Source organism: Micropterus salmoides, unplaced genomic scaffold (assembly GCF_014851395.1).
Source record: "Micropterus salmoides isolate LMB-PRFRI ecotype aquatic unplaced genomic scaffold, ASM1485139v1 Ms_hic_scaffold_11, whole genome shotgun sequence".
Lineage (NCBI taxonomy): Eukaryota > Metazoa > Chordata > Actinopteri > Centrarchiformes > Centrarchidae > Micropterus > Micropterus salmoides.
The window spans coordinates 9,389,841-9,407,441 of NW_024040152.1; the positions used below are offsets into that span (position 1 = coordinate 9,389,841).

The 17,601-nt window shown below is 38.2% G+C and overlaps 2 protein-coding genes across 2 annotated transcripts; both read left to right on the plus strand.

Annotated features, from left to right (window-relative positions):
• The first annotated feature begins 1,731 nt into the window (after window positions 1-1,731).
• LOC119897197 (sialic acid-binding Ig-like lectin 10) lies at window positions 1,732-8,142 on the plus strand. Its single transcript, XM_038710789.1, is given in 12 exon segments — window positions 1,732-1,891; window positions 2,518-2,688; window positions 2,691-2,930; window positions 3,132-3,446; window positions 3,641-3,919; window positions 3,922-3,942; window positions 4,563-4,844; window positions 4,992-5,065; window positions 5,067-5,280; window positions 5,439-5,550; window positions 5,642-5,708; window positions 6,416-8,142. Coding segments are annotated over 12 exon segments (2,226 nt in total). The 5' UTR covers window positions 1,732-1,830; the 3' UTR covers window positions 6,806-8,142.
• Window positions 8,143-9,050: 908 nt separating this feature from the next.
• On the plus strand, window positions 9,051-17,601 carry LOC119897200. The gene is made up of 8 exons (XM_038710791.1): window positions 9,051-9,153; window positions 9,614-9,685; window positions 9,962-10,021; window positions 14,785-15,035; window positions 15,133-15,357; window positions 15,513-15,624; window positions 16,381-16,450; window positions 16,898-17,601. Exons 4-8 carry the CDS (start codon window positions 14,870-14,872, stop codon window positions 17,291-17,293), a joined length of 969 nt encoding a protein of 322 aa, XP_038566719.1. The 5' UTR covers window positions 9,051-9,153; window positions 9,614-9,685; window positions 9,962-10,021; window positions 14,785-14,869; the 3' UTR covers window positions 17,294-17,601.

A 17,601-nucleotide genomic window follows, 5' to 3' on the forward strand; every position in this document is an offset into this window, starting at 1 on the left:
TAATATCTAGGTTGTCAGTACTTAAAATAAAATAAAAATGTTTGCTAGCAGTACCAGTACTACACCATGTCACTGCTAGTAATAAAATATTTTCCCTGTACTCTCAGTTTGAATATACGCATTTAACCTTTTTGTCGGCTTCATCTTATATTTGAAAGCAAATTCTTTATGTAAAATCAGGAACTTGACAACCCTGTCAGAGACCATCTAGTATTTGAATGTTAAAATGTTTTTGGCTGTTTTTGGCTGTCAAACTCCAGCGCTGCTTTTGTTGGTCCTAGGTCATCCCTGTTCGCACCTAAGGCAGATTTCCAGCAGAAATATCATTGGCAGAGAAAAGCTCCACTGGAGGAGCTGGAGTTCTTTTGTAGATTTCTCAAAAAGTCTGGATATGTGATTTTTAAGATTCTCTTTTTAATGTAAGATTTCCCAGTTGATTGTTATGATGTTTATAAATATGCAGACTAAGCAGATTTGCAGTCAACCTTTTTTAACCTCTAGTAACTCAGCCATTTCTACAGGTTCTGCTATAAGTGGTCAATATGTAGGTACGGTTTAAGAATAGAGGGTGTCATTTGCTGTAAAGCCGTGACATTGGGCTATGTAAACAAAATTAGATTTTTGACCAGTAAAGTATTGAGACAAAAGTGTAGCCAGTTCTTTGCTAAAAATAGTCTGAATATGGCACCTTTTAAAACAGATAGTTATCAGAGATACTGAGAAACAATGTTGTACAATATTTAAATGAATAAACACTTCAGTGTCTTTGCTGGAGACAGTATCTACAGATATTGCATAACAAACCATAAAATGCTTCCAATTCAAAGAGGCTGCTCGTGTGATGCTTTGCACAATGAAGCTCCTCTCTGATAAATAAAGTTATTTGAATTGAATTGAATAGTAGGTAATACAGACACTTAACAGTGAAGCATGTGTGCAGTGTGAGTTGTGGATTGCAGAAGCGATTTATTTAAGAGTAAGCAATGACATCCAGTTGTTCACTAGTAACACTGCAAAACACACATTGTATAAAAATACACTTTAGGAGAAGTGTTCACTGCTTCTGCTGGTTTGTCGGTTTCTCAAGATGACAAAAATCACACATTTACAGTACTTCCCTTTTCAAAACATTTTGCATTACTTCAGTCATTGAGAGGATAAAAGAGCAAACAAAAACATTTTCTCTTTATTATTCAATAAAGGTTTAAATGTGTAATTAGTTATGTTACACATAATGTGAAATTATGAGACTATAAGTGTGTAAAAGCCTGCCAGTCTCAGTAGTGGAGAACTGGGGACTTCCTGAAACCTTGTTGTTGCACAAAAAGGAAAAAAACAGAAATGAGAGGAGAGGAAGGGTCAGTTCAGAGCCGGAGAACGAGTCCAAAAGTTTTTGTTTTAAAATGTGTTTTTGGACTGCAAATGGAATTTGCTGAAGTGATTAATTCTTCCCTAACTAATTTCAAAATAATATATATTGCTTTTTTTGACGTTTGTGAATTTTCTGGTAGTAGGGGTGGACTGTCCTATAGAGTGCTTTAGTAAATGATTCAGGGAGCCCAAAGCTACAGTTGTTGTAGAGATTATTGTAGTAAGTAAAGTTACAGTATAAAAGACCATTTGAGAACAGATGTCATAAGGTCCCTTTTACAAATGAAAAAAGGGTTAGTAACATGCTTGGGTAAGTATCTATCTCGCAACTACGGAATACATGCAATATCCTGTATTAAGATCTCAGATGTCAGCTGTGGAGTTTCCTTTGGTTCAGTCTCTGCATGTTTACTGCACTTTCAGTGTAATTTTCCTGTGGAGTGAGCACATCAAATCGGGATGTTTGTTCTCATCTGGGCGACTTTGATTTTCTCTGTAAGAGGCAGCAATGCAGACACAGGTATACATTTTTATTAAATCTTGTTGTGATGCCAACTTTAAAGATATGAATAACGATGAAAAATCAAAAAACAAACTACCACACACTGGTCTTACTTTACTACCTTTCTTGTTTCATATGAATAACAATGTTAGCAATAATTTTGCCTGTAAATGTTTACCTGACATGCTCTTCCAAATTACAACTATTTAGTTTTTCCACCCTGAATTTACCAGCTCACAGCATTTATTGACTTACTTGGAAACTTTGAATAACATTATTAGGGATAAAGAAATATATTAAATGCTGAAATTCCCATGTAATGTTTGCTCAATGCTGCTGACAACAGCAGTTATATTAAACAAAAACAAAATATGTATCTGCACACATTATTACTATCTTATTCACTAATACTATTTATCATTACATTTCTGATAATACTGTAAAGTACTGTATATATCCACACTCCTTTATATTTCATATTTGTTTTTGTTATATTTTCTACTTACCTACTTTCTATTATTATTTATATATCTTAATATCCTGACATGCAAAGTGAGAATTGTTACAAAATTATTTTTCCTCTGGGATCAATAAAATGTAAATATCCGTTATCACTGTTTTTCTCTCACTGTTTGCATTAACAGGAGCATCAGTGGAGAAAAGAACACGCTGTCAAAGTGATTTCTGTATCACTCTTAATGAAGGAGAAACAACAGCAGAGGCTGGACTCTGTGTTGTGATACCGTGTTCTTTCACCACTAGTTATGACTTCACACCCCAAAATATAATTTGGTACAAATGCGAACAATCTAAACCAAGATGTGTGATTCAGACATGATATTCCACACTAACAAGAACAACAGAAAAGTTCAGTCTGGGTTTAAAGGACGAGTGTCACTATTGGAGCCTGACGTGAGTCAGAAGAACTGCAGCATCATCATCAGTGACCTCACTGAGTCAGACTCTGGATCATATCAGCTCAGAGTTACTGCTGTCGCCTGGTATGAGAGGGCAGATGGATTTACATTCTCTCCAAGAGCAACTGTCTCTGTTAAAGGTATGTAGCTACAACAAAAATATACAGTGAAGATTTTCATTGCACCAACATATTTGTTATATTTGCAGTCTTAATGGAGCATAAATAATGTTGTTGCCCATTGAAATGTTCAACAAAGTATCTGATTGTTTTGGACCAAATGTTAGTGAATGATGATCATGCTGCTCACCTGATTCCACTCATGGACTGCTCTCCCATTAGATCTGATCCAGACGCCCACAGTTATGATTCCTCCACTAACAGAGGGACAGCAGACCACACTGACCTGCACTGCTCCTGGTCTCTGCTCTGGATCTGATCCTGAAATCACCTGGCTGTGGAGAGGACCAGGACAGAACGACTCTCACATCACAGGAAACATCACTGCTTTCAAGACTGAGACTGCTGTCACACAAAGACACAGCTCAACTTTGATGTTTAACTCTTCAGCTGAACACCACGGCACCAATGTCACCTGCAGGGTCAGGTTCACAAACAACATCACTACAGAGGAGACAGTGACTCTGAATGTGACCTGTGAGTAGCACCTACTGTCTGTTATCACCTTTACCTTTCATCTAAAGTATTTGTTAAGAGATGTTCTCTCATGTCACTTCTGATGGTTTTCTGAGCTGTGTTCAATTTTATAAATCCAGTCTTACAGGAAAGTTGGGAATTTAGAGGTGCTATATAACATTGTAAATAATATCATATATCACTTTGTCTCATAGATGTGAAGGAAGTTAAAATCACTGGGAAAACACGTGTGAAGGAGGGTGAGACTCTGAATCTGACCTGCACTGTTGAAAGTTTCCCTCCATCTCTAATCACATGGACTATATATTCTGACAAATACAAGCAAAATGGAACAGAAACTACTCAGCAGAACGACACTGAAACCTACCTGCAGGAAGAAAGTGGAATAGGAACTTTTTCCATCGCTAACATGACAGCAGAAGATTCAGGACAGTACACCTGCACAGCCAAACATCTGAACAACACCTGATCCAAAACGTTGATGTAACAGTGATGTGTAAGTACATTTCATGTAGTATTTCCTCTTCTAGTTAACTGAAACTGAGATGATTTCATTTTTGACTATTGCCTTAGTTTCTAATGTAAATAAGAAAAGCCCTTGGAGGCATTGTGAAGGCTTCCAGGTTGTCCTCACTGTAGCCACGTGTTTGGAATAATAAAAACTTGTCTGTGAAAACCACTGTGTAGAGCTCGAACATGTTGAGACTTTGGCGCCTTCCAGTGGTAGTATATTAAAAAACACTGCGACCATGCATGAATGCCATCACAAGATCATTTACTTAATTTACAATGTGTAAAAGGATATATATCTCATTAAGTATATACTGTATATCATACGTGTATATTTTTAGGGGCAGTTTATGCATATGCATTTGGAGTCATACCCATTTAACTATTAAGTATTACTGGTAGCACATACACTATAGCTGACTTTTCCTATTTCAGTGGGTAAGAAAATCACTATAGTGCCTGAAGAAAGTCTTTTCAAGTTGCACTACAGGACTAGTTATAATTGTGTGTATGTATACATTTGACAAACTGTGTGTGTGCTTGTGTAAGTAAAAAACAAGCAAAGAAATGTGTTTTCTATCTTCTCTTCAAATATTTTCTTCACAGATATGAAAAAGCCTGCAATCACTGGGAATATGATTGTTAAGGAGGGAGATGCTCTGGATCTGACCTGCAGTGTTGAAAGTTTCCCTCTATCTCATATCACATGGACTGTTCTTGGTTCCAACACACACCTGCGTAATGGACCTGAGACTGGCCTGCAGAACGACACTGGATCAGCCACACTTGTCATTCATAATGTGACTGTAGAACATTCTGGACAGTACATCTGTACAGCAAAACACCTGGACACGACTCTGACTGTAAATGCTGATATAACTGTGACTTGTAAGTAGGCTGTACTAATCTTCTTGAAAAGGAAGTGTATGTTCACATTTTACACTATTAACCGGATTTATTTAATTTGGAGGTCCTGATGTGTGTGTGTCAGCTTCCTGTGCGCTTTGTTTGATGTTGTGATTCTGCTTTTTGCAGTGTTTCCAAAGATCCTGAACAGCTCTGGATGCAGAAATCAGTCAGAGGTTCTGACCTGTATGTGTATCAGTGAAAGGGTTTCCTTTACCCACCATTAAATGGCCGCTGTTGAAGGACCACACTGAATACTCTGTTATTACCACTGTGTCCAAACACACAGTCAACAGCACCATCACCCTAAAAGCAAATGACCACAACAGCACTGTTGTTCAGTGTGTCAGCAGCAATGAGGCAAGCAGAGAGGCAAAAGAGAACTTCACCATCCGAATAAACGCATCCGAACAAGAGGGTACGTTTCCTCAACTAAAACACTTCTGCTATTGCAGACCATTGCCTTTCCTCTCACTAATTACTGTGACCTTTGTCCCACAAGAAATAAGCTATTGCAAATATATTATTGTTGAACAAGATGGACACCAAGATTTATTTTGTTGCTCTTGATTGCAGATCAATCCAGCAAACTCTTAAAAATGGTTTCATGGCTGAAAATCGTCATTGCCTTTTTGATTGGGGTACTCTTTTCAGCAGCCCTTTGCTCTTTGGCAAAGAAATGCCAAAGGTACACCAGATAATCTATAATTATCCCCTGGTTTTATTTGTGGATAATCTTATATTCATTTAAATAGTTTATTTGTTTGTTTTCTACCCAGAAAGAAACTGAGCTCTGTAAATCTGGATGAGACTCTGCAGATGGTGACTAGTCAAGAGGATCCTTTGGTATTTATATTTAAATTCATTTACTTTTTTTCAGTATTTCCCCCGATATTAAATGTTGTGTTATACAGTAGATGTGTGAATGTGGCTGTCATACATACGTTATTTGATTAATTGACCATGAATAGCAAAGAATGATACAGTTAGATTTAGCAGAAAAGATTCTGCACATTCAGGCCATTCCTAGTCATCTCGTGGCTAAGCAGCTTATGGTGAAGCATGAATGAAGCAACCATTGCCAGGCAACTCAAACAAGCACAACTTGTGTGCTCTGCCTCAACTCAATTAATTTCCCTACAGCATGAAGTACAACTTGTTAACACTTGCAGCCTTGCAAACTTGAGATATGGTATATCCTTTCAAAGTCAACACCCTGCCTGCTTTAATAGTCAGGTCCCCTTTTGTTCCTCTGCAGTGCAGTTGTATGTACAAACTGATGTAAAAAGACTGCACTGAATTTCCACTTACATGTAACTGTAAACTTACTATAATAAAAGTAGAAACACATGATGATGGATAACAGTGTTTCAAAAATGTTTTAAAGAGTATAGAAACAACCAATACCCAAACATTACAAGATTTATGTAATGACTTCATGAAAATGGTTGGCAGTACTTTACATATACCACAGTCTCCCAGTTTATTACTCACAGTTTTGGTGCTTGTAGCAGCTGCGGAATGAGTCATATCATTTCCATTGTACCTCACAGATAGATCCTTGTCAAGCACTGGAAGATGACCTGACCTACTACCAAGAGGCAGCTGAAGTAGGAGAAGATGTAACAGCAGAAAAAGCAGCCCCTGATCTTGATGGTGGAGCAAAAGATGTGGAGTACGCCAGCATTAATTTCTCTGTGTTGAAAAGAAAGAGTCCCAGGGAGGCAACAAAGAAGCAAGAGACCACCGAGACAGAATACGCTGAAATTAAGAAGCAAGTAAAAGAGGACAGAGAAGACGACGACAGAGAGGAAGGTGAATTATTTGAGGAAAAAGAGGAGGAGGCGATGATAGTGGAGGATGAGGAGTCAAAACATTGTGTCTCAGAAGACGAGGACGTGGCGGTGTACTCCAACGTGAAGGATATAATGGGTGAGATTTAAAGACTGTTGGATTGTGGAGTAATGTTTCTTTGCTCTCATCAGATGTAACGGATTGAAGTAATGGACTCATGGATTGTTATTCTGGTGAATGAATGGCAGTCTTGTGAACTGTTTCTACCACAAGCTGTGATCTTCGAATGCTAAATTCAGTCTGTGAGAATCTGAAGTGAGAGAGAGACTTCACACTGTCTACATGTTAGGGGCTGTTCAAATCTATTCATTCAAATGAGGGTGGACTGAAAGTTGGACAGAATTTCCATTTTATCCAAATGTTATTTTGCTTCTATGTGTTCACTTTTCATAAACCTTCCAGATAAATGTTACCACATCCGTGAAAAGGCTTACAGTGCCAGTGGTGTGCAGGGGCAACCACCTCTGTCCTCTCTGCTCTGAGAGGTGATGTGTACTTTTGTGGGGGAGTTTTTAAGCAGAACAAATAAGTATGTGCTCTTGTGGTGCGGTGGAGTGGTTATTTGTTGTGGGTAATAAATGTTGGCCCACCTCTTTGGTCCAGACTAAATATAGCAACAACTATTTGATGACATTTAAAAATATGGTTCCCATTCCAGAGGACTTTCCTCCTACTCCACTGTGAGGGTGACATTTGTGTTGATGTAATAACTTTGGTGATCCTGTAACTTTTTATCTTGCACCACAGATAAAAATTTGTATTTTTCCAACAGTTTATGGCCAAATACTTCCAAGATTGTGAACATAGTAACATTTCACATGGTTAACATCAGTATGTTATTGTGAGCATGTTAGCAGGCTAATGTTAGCATTTTAGCTTGAAGCACAGCTGTAGTTTCCCTGAGAGGGTGGCTGTATGATTTGTCTTGCTTCAGTTTGCAGTCTGCAGCAAACAAATTCAAAGGATAGGTTGACACTTTTTTTAACTTCTCAGTGCAATTTTCACATGCACAAAAGTACAGTGTTAGAGATGGAGGACAACCACACATATTATGAGGCTTTGGCAGAACTGAGTAGAGACAAATCAAGTGTCTTGCAAAGTTAGTTTCTGTAGCACGAAACTCTCTCCTTGTGTTTCTATGGACATTGTTTTCTTGCTGATTAGCAGTTACCTAACTCAGACTGCTGAAGCCTATTATTATTGCAAACTGAACTTTGGGATGTATCTTTTGACACCATGACGACTGTAGAGTTTGTCCCTCATATCTTATAGTGGAAATGCATGACAATAGGATCCATACAGATACAGTATGAACGGAAGGAACAATTGCAATTTACCAGTTTTTATGTACGTTAAACAAGTGTGAATTTATGTTGGTATTCATCTGTATATTAAATAAAAAAGAATCGATAAATAACAAATTACAGATCAGTACACCGTGCTTGAGTTGTTTTAGCTTTTTAAGTTGTTTCAAACTGATTGGCCTGATTTGTTTCTACAGCTCTTTTGATTGTGTTCTTGTTTAACATGTCATAGATTACTTCCCTTTTTTAATGTGTTGCAGGAATCAACCTGACTCATTACTCAGAGTGAGCAGTCTGGCACAGGTTGTTTTTTAACAGACAATACATGAGTTGTCACTTAAAACAAAACTTTTCTTACCTCTGGTTCATTGTGCAATGTTGACAGGTTCTGTAGTGAATGTTAAATATGTAATAATAGCCCAGTTCATAGCTAAAAACACCTTTATGTGTGAACAGGAAGTTATTAGAGAGAATACATTAACGCTATATGAGACAATGTTTAAATGAAGAATCACTCAAGGGCCATTTCTGAGAATGCAACTTAAAGATGCACAAATCATAAAACCATATGGCGATAAGTACAGAGGTTCTTTTTAAGAGGCTGCATGTAACTGTACTTAAGAACTGTGATGAATACAAATACTTTCTTTATAAATCTGCACTTAATCAATGACAGCAGTTATCTTTCTCATGTATAAACTAGTGATTAAGCTAATGACTGTCTTTGACAATTGACCATTATTATTTAACTGGTACTGCAGATATTAACCTGTATTTCAGACCATTCACATTCATGCACATCCCACTATACCACTATGCATATAATGAATTATGCATTCATATTTAGGATACTTGGTAGACAGAATAGTTAGAATTTTATCAAAGTGACAAGATATTTTTAAACACATATACAGTCATGAAGATGATGATGCACATTTCCAACTTAAGACATTACATGATATTGTAGTTTAGCAGAGTAACAACAACAAACAGCGTGTAGAGAAACTTCCTGGAAACTTGTAGTGCAAAAAGGGAAGAAGAAGAAAAAGAGAGGAAGAGTCAGTTTAGAACAGAGACACACAGCAGACATCACTGAGACACAATAGCACAGGAGAACAAGGGACAAAACACAGGTAAAACATAACATTTACCTTGTTTTCAAAATCTTTTAAAATGTAAATGAAAACTGTAGAAGTAATTCTTCCCTAATGTCATAAAATGCTTTTTAATTGTGCATGCAGTCTGAATGTCTGGGGTTTCGGGGATTGTAGGTATTTATTTCAGAGCTGTTTCTGAGCTGCTACAGATATTTTACTGTAGATAATGTAAGTTATTTAGCAGCTTTCTGGAACAAATATCACAAAACTCTTTGAAATTAAGCATTCCAGGAGACTTCAAAAACTTGACAAAGATTTTAGGAACGTTTATTAATGTGACAACAGAGAAGGTGAACATGCAACATCCTGTATTTAAATATTTGCTGTCAGCCGTGAAGGAGTCAGTTTCATTAAATGAACACCCTGTATGATTGTTGCACTTGCTACATGAAATGTTTGCACTTCTGAAAGGTTAAATTTTGTCTTTTGGATAAAGAGACTGACTCTCTCAATCAGTGAATTAGGATGTTTGTGCTCATCTGGGCCCCTCTGCTGTTCTCTGTGACAGGTACAGTGCAATACTTTACTGAATCTTCTTAAAATAATGATATTTCTATCTTTTGAAGCTGTAAGAAGTATGTCAATGTTAAAATATAACATTTAAATGTTTTACTTTCAAGCTCTACGTAAGTATTTATATTATAAGTAATATATAAGCATTTTGATCCACAACATCTGTTTAGCATTGGGGGAAAACTGGCTGAAACAATATGTGTATTAGCCTTGCAAACATATACTAGTCTAATGATGCTGAAAATACGTTTTTTGTTATTGAACTTTTCAGCTGGATCCAACACCACCAATGACAAAAACTCTTCGACTACGACAAGTCCACATGTGACCGGTGAGTAACACACACTGTACAATATTCCCTCACATTCATTTTTTACCTTGTAAAATGCTTTTCCAGCTCAGTGTAGTTATTCTGAAACTCAATTGTGAATGTCCCACGTTTCATAAATTAGTGATGTGAAACTCTTGGGCTCTATCTTAGAAATAGTTTAGCTAGTCCTGAGGTTTTTAACTTGATGGAAAATACTTGCATGAGTGTTTTTATGCACACTGTTACAAACCTTGTGTGCAGATGGAGGTTTAGTCGCAAATTGCATTCATTATCAAATCTTCTTCTCTTCACTGTGACCAGCTGTTTGCTTCTATGTCTCAAATGTAATTTGAAGTGATCAGTTTTGCAAAAAGTCTCTTACATGTTGCGCTCGGATGGTGTCCAACTGGTTTACAACGTTTGTATATCTTATTGCTTGATGAATTTGCACAACTCTTTGTCCATTTCTCTAAAGGACTGTTGTTTATTTATCAGGTGCAGTGGGGGATGGGGGTGTGTGATTTTTTAAAATCTTAACCCTCCCCAAAGCTATACATTTTTTTCCTTGCTCCTCCCTGAGTGACTGGGGGAAAATGCATGACCCTCCAATTCGTTCTCACTCCCAAGTTGTCACATATGGATGCATAGGCAAGGTCCCTTGGCAGTGTCAGTTTGTAATGCACTGGGAAGCCCCTTGGCGTCATAGTTCAACGTACCGGGGGAAGCCATGTAGGATGAGAGTTATCACCAAAACAAACCGCTCATTTCTTAAGAAAAATCCAAATCCTCCTTACAAATAATCAAATCATAATACAAGCTGTGTGTGCACTTCAGCAGGATATGGGTGCATGACAGCCACCCCTTCTACAACACAAAACCAACATAAATAAAAATAAAATTAGAAACTATGATTTTTAAAAATATATTTTTAGAATATAAATATGCCTTGAAGGCTCCCTTCACAGTGGAAGGTGTGGGTGTCAGAATGTGACGGGATCTGCCGGAGCATCTGGACGTAGTCTGGCTGGCATTGTGTTTGGATCTTAAGCCTAGTTCACACTACATGATTTTTAGCCCTATTTGCCGCTTGGTGAGCTTGGCGACCGTCGGGCTCGAGAGTAAATCAGCGTTGGGTCATCAAAACGGCTTCCTGACACATCGCCGACTAATGCCAGATATCTAGCATGCCAAATATCTGGAGGAGTCAGCTGACTCTATATTCACATCCAGCCAATGAGAGCAGGCAGCTACTTTTTCTCTGCAAAACACTTTTTGCTCACCTCCAGCTCTCTCTGTAGCTCAGACAATCCCTGGTACCTGCCTGTGCTAATCCATTATTTCACCCATAGGGGCCTATTATTTCTCTTTATAATTGCTATCTTTATAATAACAAACAGGTGGTGCAGTGGTTAGCACTGTCGTCTCACAGCAAGAAGGTGGGTTCAAACCCCGGTTACCCCTGCTTTTCTGTGTGGAGTTTGCATGTTCTCCCCGTGTCTGCGTGGTTTCTCTCTGGGTGCTCCGGCTTCCTCCCACCGTCCAAAGACATGCGGCCTAGATTGATTGGTGTCCCTTGTAGTGTACAATATATGTGCATTTGACTCATAACAGTTTAAAATGGCACAGAAGCAGCAGGACAGAGTGTCAGTGACCTCCTAAGGGGAGAGTAGTGATTGGTGGTTATGTAGGGACTTAAACCTTCTATAGAATTTGACCTCTTACGCCTTATTTTGTTACCTCAGAATAGTTCTGTACCCTTCTATGGGTTGGAGCTTTATTTTGCAGACTCAAACCCTTATATGGTGTCTAACAGATACATAAAAACATGTCCTATATAAGCTATGTTTGATGTACAGAAAGACTGAGTGGTCATCGGGCTGGGTCACTCTCCAAGCTGCTGCAGAACTTGTAATTGATGCTGACCTCCTTGATGTAATAAACGTTTATGATCAAGAACAGTGTCAAGCGGATTTCTTCTCAACACATCATCGCAGCATTTTTGTTTGGACACCACACCCTAAATTGTCCTTAGGCGTGAGTGGTTGTCTGTCTATGTGTGGCCCTGCACAACCCGGTCTCACTCCCAAGTCGTCACATATGGACGCTTTGTCAAGAGCCATAGTCGTCAGTTTGTGACGCACTAGCGATCCCTTTGACGTCATAGTTCGACGTATTGAGGGAAGCCCTGTTGTGTCAGTTTTTGATGGTAAAGGCAAGTATGATATTTAAGAGAAAAGACGAAGTAAGGAGGTGATTGGGGTGGATAGAGCGCCAGAACCTTGAAGCAGGAGAACAGGGTTTGTGTCCCGTGCGAAACAAAACATTAAATGTTTTTATTTAGGCGAGTGAGGTAAATTGACATTAACGTTAGTTAACTTAAGTCTTAATTGACATACATAGCTATTTTAACCCAAACCATGATGTTTTCCTAACCTTAACCAAGTAGTTTTGTTGCCTAAACCCAACCAAGTACTTTCTGTGCCTAAACCTAAACGAAACTGCAACGTTTCACGACTTTAATTATGCGCGTTTCAACATGGCAATGTATCGAAACGTTACGTTTTATCTTGAAAGTGTAACCGGATATTGCATATTTATTGTTGCTAAGCGTTGCTAACTTGACTGTGGATCCCTAAACGTCAATAATTGATGCAAAAGGGCTACCCAAGTCTTTAAAAAGAGACGACAAAGGGCCTTGACCATGCATCAGACATTTGATGAGTAGGGAGTGAGACTGTGTTGCCCTGCATTGAACTGGCGACCTGTCCAGGATGTACCCCGCATTTCGCCTAATGTCAGCTGGGATTGGCTCCAGCCCCCCGCAACCCTGTACGCAGGATAAGCGGTTGATGATGGATGGATAGTAACAAACAACCACTGTTTCTTGTGTCCACATCATTTCACGTGTGTTTCTTTGACAAAACATGGTTTGGAGTCGGGTGACACAGGCACTGTCAGCTCATGTAGTGTATGACCCCTTGTCAGCGATCAGTCACGTAGTGTGAATTCCACGGCTTCAAGACTCCCGTCACAAGACGGCAAGTTGTGTAGTGTAAACCGCACAGCCATCAGCCGACGCTGAAAATCGTGTAGTTTGCATTAGCCTTTAGGTAGGTGTAAACAAAATCCTTAGCCTATAAGGTGTAGCGGTTGCGTTGCGTACACACATTCACATTTGGTCCTTGGCTTAAACTCGCCGTTAAGGCTTATCTGGTCTCACAAGATAAAGATCAGTTCTCCATCACAGTCAGTCTTACAAGTTAAGCAACATCCTAAGATTGCCAAACAAATAAAATGCTTTGACCTTAAGCTGAAATTAAACTAGGAAAAGGTGTTAAAAAGTTTAAAGTGCACCGCTCAAATCTGCAGGGCCTCAGCAGAGGGTGCCCATGCTACACACAGGTCTCCATGGCAACAATTTCCATTACACTCCTAAAAATAGTCAAACATACATAATAAAATAAATAACAGTATTAGAAAAGATTTAAAAAATAAACAGATAAAAAATTAAAAAGATGATAAAAAACAGATGATAACAAATCTAAATCTATCTAATTTAATAACACAGAGACAGTAATGGCAAGTGGAATCATTAATTTTGCTACACTGGCATCCATACACAACATAACATTATAGCAGAACTGCGTCAAAAGTAAAAGCAATCTCTGTAGCGGTTAAGAAGGTGTGTAATTTATCTAGTAACAGAATAGTTTACACAGCAGTAGCTCTACTGCAACTCACCGGGGCTAACGGACAGGGGCATAGCACAAAATTGTGGACCCTGTTCTCTGTGCTCTCGCATCATTGGCAGTCCATTCAAGTATTTTTATGGGCCTTCTTCAGGTTAGGGCCCTGTATACTCAGTCCCCATCCGCCCCCCAATCCATCGCCCTTGCAAACGGACACTATGTTTTTTATACAAAGAAAAGAATATCTTCATGCATTACATTCACTAAATTTACAAAACAAACGTTTATAAAGTTTCCCCTAACTGAACAACTTGCAAAGACATGACTTTTTAATGTAGTCTGCTAAGAGCATGCTAAACCAACAGGCGGCGATATAACCCTAACCCTACATGTCTGCCAATCAGATGCCTGAAAAAAATATATCTGGTAGGCTGCTGGCAATGGCACATGGGGAATCAACTATGTGGAATGTGAAGTGGAGGTATTCCTCAAGGTCAGGACCAAGTCCAGTGAGGTTTACGTAGGTGTGGGAGATAAATTACGTATTCATTAAGAAAAACAAAAAACTTTAATGCAATCATTTAAAAGTTATATGTCCCTCCCCTATTGCCAAAATAAAAACTCCCTCCTCATTTGCACATCCCCTTCCCCTCCTTATAAATAATGGTATATTTTCTCACAGAAAAAGAACTGAATATCAGCCTGCATGAACAAAATGAATTGCAAAAACACGCTACAACAGCCGTTCTTGTAATCCTTAATGTGACAGCAGTACATTCTGGACAGTATCTGTAGAGCAATACATCTGAACACCACCCTGAGGAAAAACATTAATATAACATTAAGGAAACAAAGGAAATTTATGGTTTTGTTCTTCATGATCGGGTATTATTATCACGGCTTTCTCAGTTGTCAGTGTAATTCATTTTAATTATTGATATAAAACATTTTATTGTTACATGTTGAGCACTAACCATCATAACAACTTACAGGTGGTTTTCAGCCTCAGCTTGGAGCTACAGTACATACTGAGAATCATAAGGACTTGTTTTGTCAGACAAATTCCAATAGTTGGTCTAAAATTTTGTCTTTAAGGTGTCACCGGAATGCCAACTGTTAAACAAGGCGATGCTTCAAATCTGACCTGCAGTGTTGACCGTTTCCATCCATTTAACATCACATGGACACTTGGCTCCAACAAAAACTTGCAAAACAAAGCCCTCAGAATGACACTGGAAAAGCCACTCTTGTGGTCCATAATGTGACGGAAGAACATGGACAGTACGTCTGTACAGCAAAACACCAGGATACAACTCTGACTATATATGCTGAAGTAACTGTGAGATGTAAGTAGACTGTAGTTCCCATTTGAGAAAAAAATATGGTCCTGTCAGCTTACTGTATGTTTGGTGTCATGTTAAGGTTATTCTTGTGTGTTTGCAGTTCAGTTGAAAAACCGGACCGATGTGTGTGTCAGTGAGAAGTTTCCTTTACCCAACATCAAATGGCCAATGTTGAAGAATGACACTATTACTACCACTATGTCAGACCATACAGACTACAGTGTATCTGCAGAAGATTACAACTTCACCACTGTAGAGTGTATCAGTAGCACTGATTTGGGGAAAGCACAACAGAACCAGTCATCTAATGGGTCATATCTAGACAGTAAGTGTTGACCACTAAAATACCTCTCCGACTCTAGATCACTGATTTATATTTTCAATACCTACTTTTTAAAAGTGATTTTTTTTTTTTTTTTTACAAAAAGCAGATTTCCTAACTTTTTATTATTAATAAACAATTTTTCCTATTGATTCCAGATCTACTCCAGAAATTGTCAACAATTGTTCAACAGCCACAAGTCATCATTGCGTTTTTGACTGGGATACTTCTTTCAGCAACCATCTGCTGTTTGGTCAGAAAATGCCACAGGTACGCTTTTAAGTTTCTTTTTCTTTTTGACATCCATTTTTCTTAGTTTTTTTGGCATTTTGTTGTTTTATTCATGCAACGATAAAGCCCTGGTCATGAGGACCACACCAGTATTCAATGTCTATTCAAAAATACTTTATTAATTTTATCGCATATCATGAATACTTTAAATTAATGTATAACCAACCAACTAACCATTGACAATTTTTAATGTGTTTAATGTGTAGGTTATACATTAAAAATGATCTTGTAGAGACTAGAAATGTGCTTGTATTTGTATTTTTTTATAACATATATCCGGGCCAAAACTTTCTGTTCAATGCACAGCTCATTGTTTACAGTCTGATAAGCAATCTCGGAATTCATCAGCTATGCTCTGAAGACCACTTGAATGCGGATAAATTTTTGATGGGGATGGAAAACTGGAACAATCATAGAAATCCAGGAGCACATAGAAACCCCACACAGAAAGGCCAGTTGGCTTTACTGCTGAGTCTCTGTGCCGCTTAAATGACCTGTGTTACATTTAAATTATAAATAAAAACAATTGTTGCCTAGTATAAAGGAAGAACACATTCAAAAATCTAAAGATTAGCAGTCACGATTATCTGATTAAATGAAGGTGTGGTGTCCGAACAAATTATACACTACAAAGGTTATCAATTTTTGGCTGAAACATTTAATATTGGTCACTAATCCTTGCTTGTTAATTGTTGTTAGTAAACATTTGTTCCTGTTTAATTAATTTCCCCCCAGAACAAAACAGAAGAGCTCTGGAAATGTGGCTGAGACTCTGGAGATGGTGACTACCCAAGAAGATCCGTTGGTATTTATATTGACACAGCTGGTTATTACATATTAGTTAAATGTTAATTGAATAATTTTTAGCTAAAATCTTGTGGTGATCCATAGTTTGTCATAAAAATCAGCTTGCAGAGACTTAAACACTGGCAGAGTTCTCTTAGCAATCTAAAAATAACTCAAATAAAAGCAGGTATGATTATTTTAACAAATTACCAACAATATTCAAGCTGATTTTTAAAATCCCATAGACCATTGAGTAGAAACTATCTGCAGCCTATAGATAATCAGGGAAAAAATTATTCAAATTCTTTTTTTGTTCAGCTGTAAAATGAAAAGAATAGTAATTTTTGTGTTTAGACATGGCTGAACATATTAAATGTCACTGATGGAGAGACTTCATGAATAATGTCCAGTTGTCTGGCTTGTATCAGCTGGCAAACGACAGATCATTTCTGCGTCTACCTGACAGATCAATGCTGGTGAAGCAGTGGAAAATGATGGGACCCATGACCAAGAGGCAGATGAAGGAGGAGCTGTGGCTGGGCAGTCAGCCCCTGGAGGTGACGTGGAGCCAAAAGAGGTGGAATACTCCAACATTGACTTCTTTGTGTTGAAAAGGAACAGTCCCTCAGATAAGACACAAGAGACCACAGAGACAGAGTATGCTGAAATTAAGAAAGGAGATAAAGAGGAAAGACAAGACAATGGCCGAGAGGGCGGTGAAATGTTTGAGGGCAATGAAGAGGAGAAGGTTATAATAGGGGAAGAAAAGGAGACAAAACAGTGTATGTCTGCAGACGAGGCGGAGGGAGTTGAGGATGTGCCAGTGTACTCCACTGTGAATGAAGTAATGGATGAGATTTGAGGACTGTGTAGCTTAGTGGAGCAACTTAATGATGCATGTCTTTCTTTTTGTGGTGAAATACAACACAGGTGATTAAAAACACATACAGTGAGACGGGCAATACGTTAAACATAGGATAGGGCATGAGTTTATAGAGTGCAGATATGTATGTTTGAATGTGACACGTGTGGTATTTTTTAGGAGATTATTTGGCCATGTTTTGGTTGTGCTTGTGTGTTCATGAGGCTGATGTAGATGTTGCGTGTATGAACAAAAAAAAAATACATGAATAAAAGGTTGTGGAAGAAAAGAAAAATGTGTGTACATGT

Excerpts from the sequence above, each read along its gene's own strand:
- LOC119897200 (XM_038710791.1), top strand. The coding sequence starts at position 14,870 with ATGGACACTTGGCTCCAACAAAAACTTGCAAAACAAAGCCCTCAGAAT. Across the intron at positions 15,358-15,512 it reads TAATGGGTCATATCTAGACA|ATCTACTCCAGAAATTGTCA; the intron begins GTAAGTGTTGAC and ends TATTGATTCCAG. Across the intron at positions 15,625-16,380 it reads TTGGTCAGAAAATGCCACAG|AACAAAACAGAAGAGCTCTG; the intron begins GTACGCTTTTAA and ends ATTTCCCCCCAG.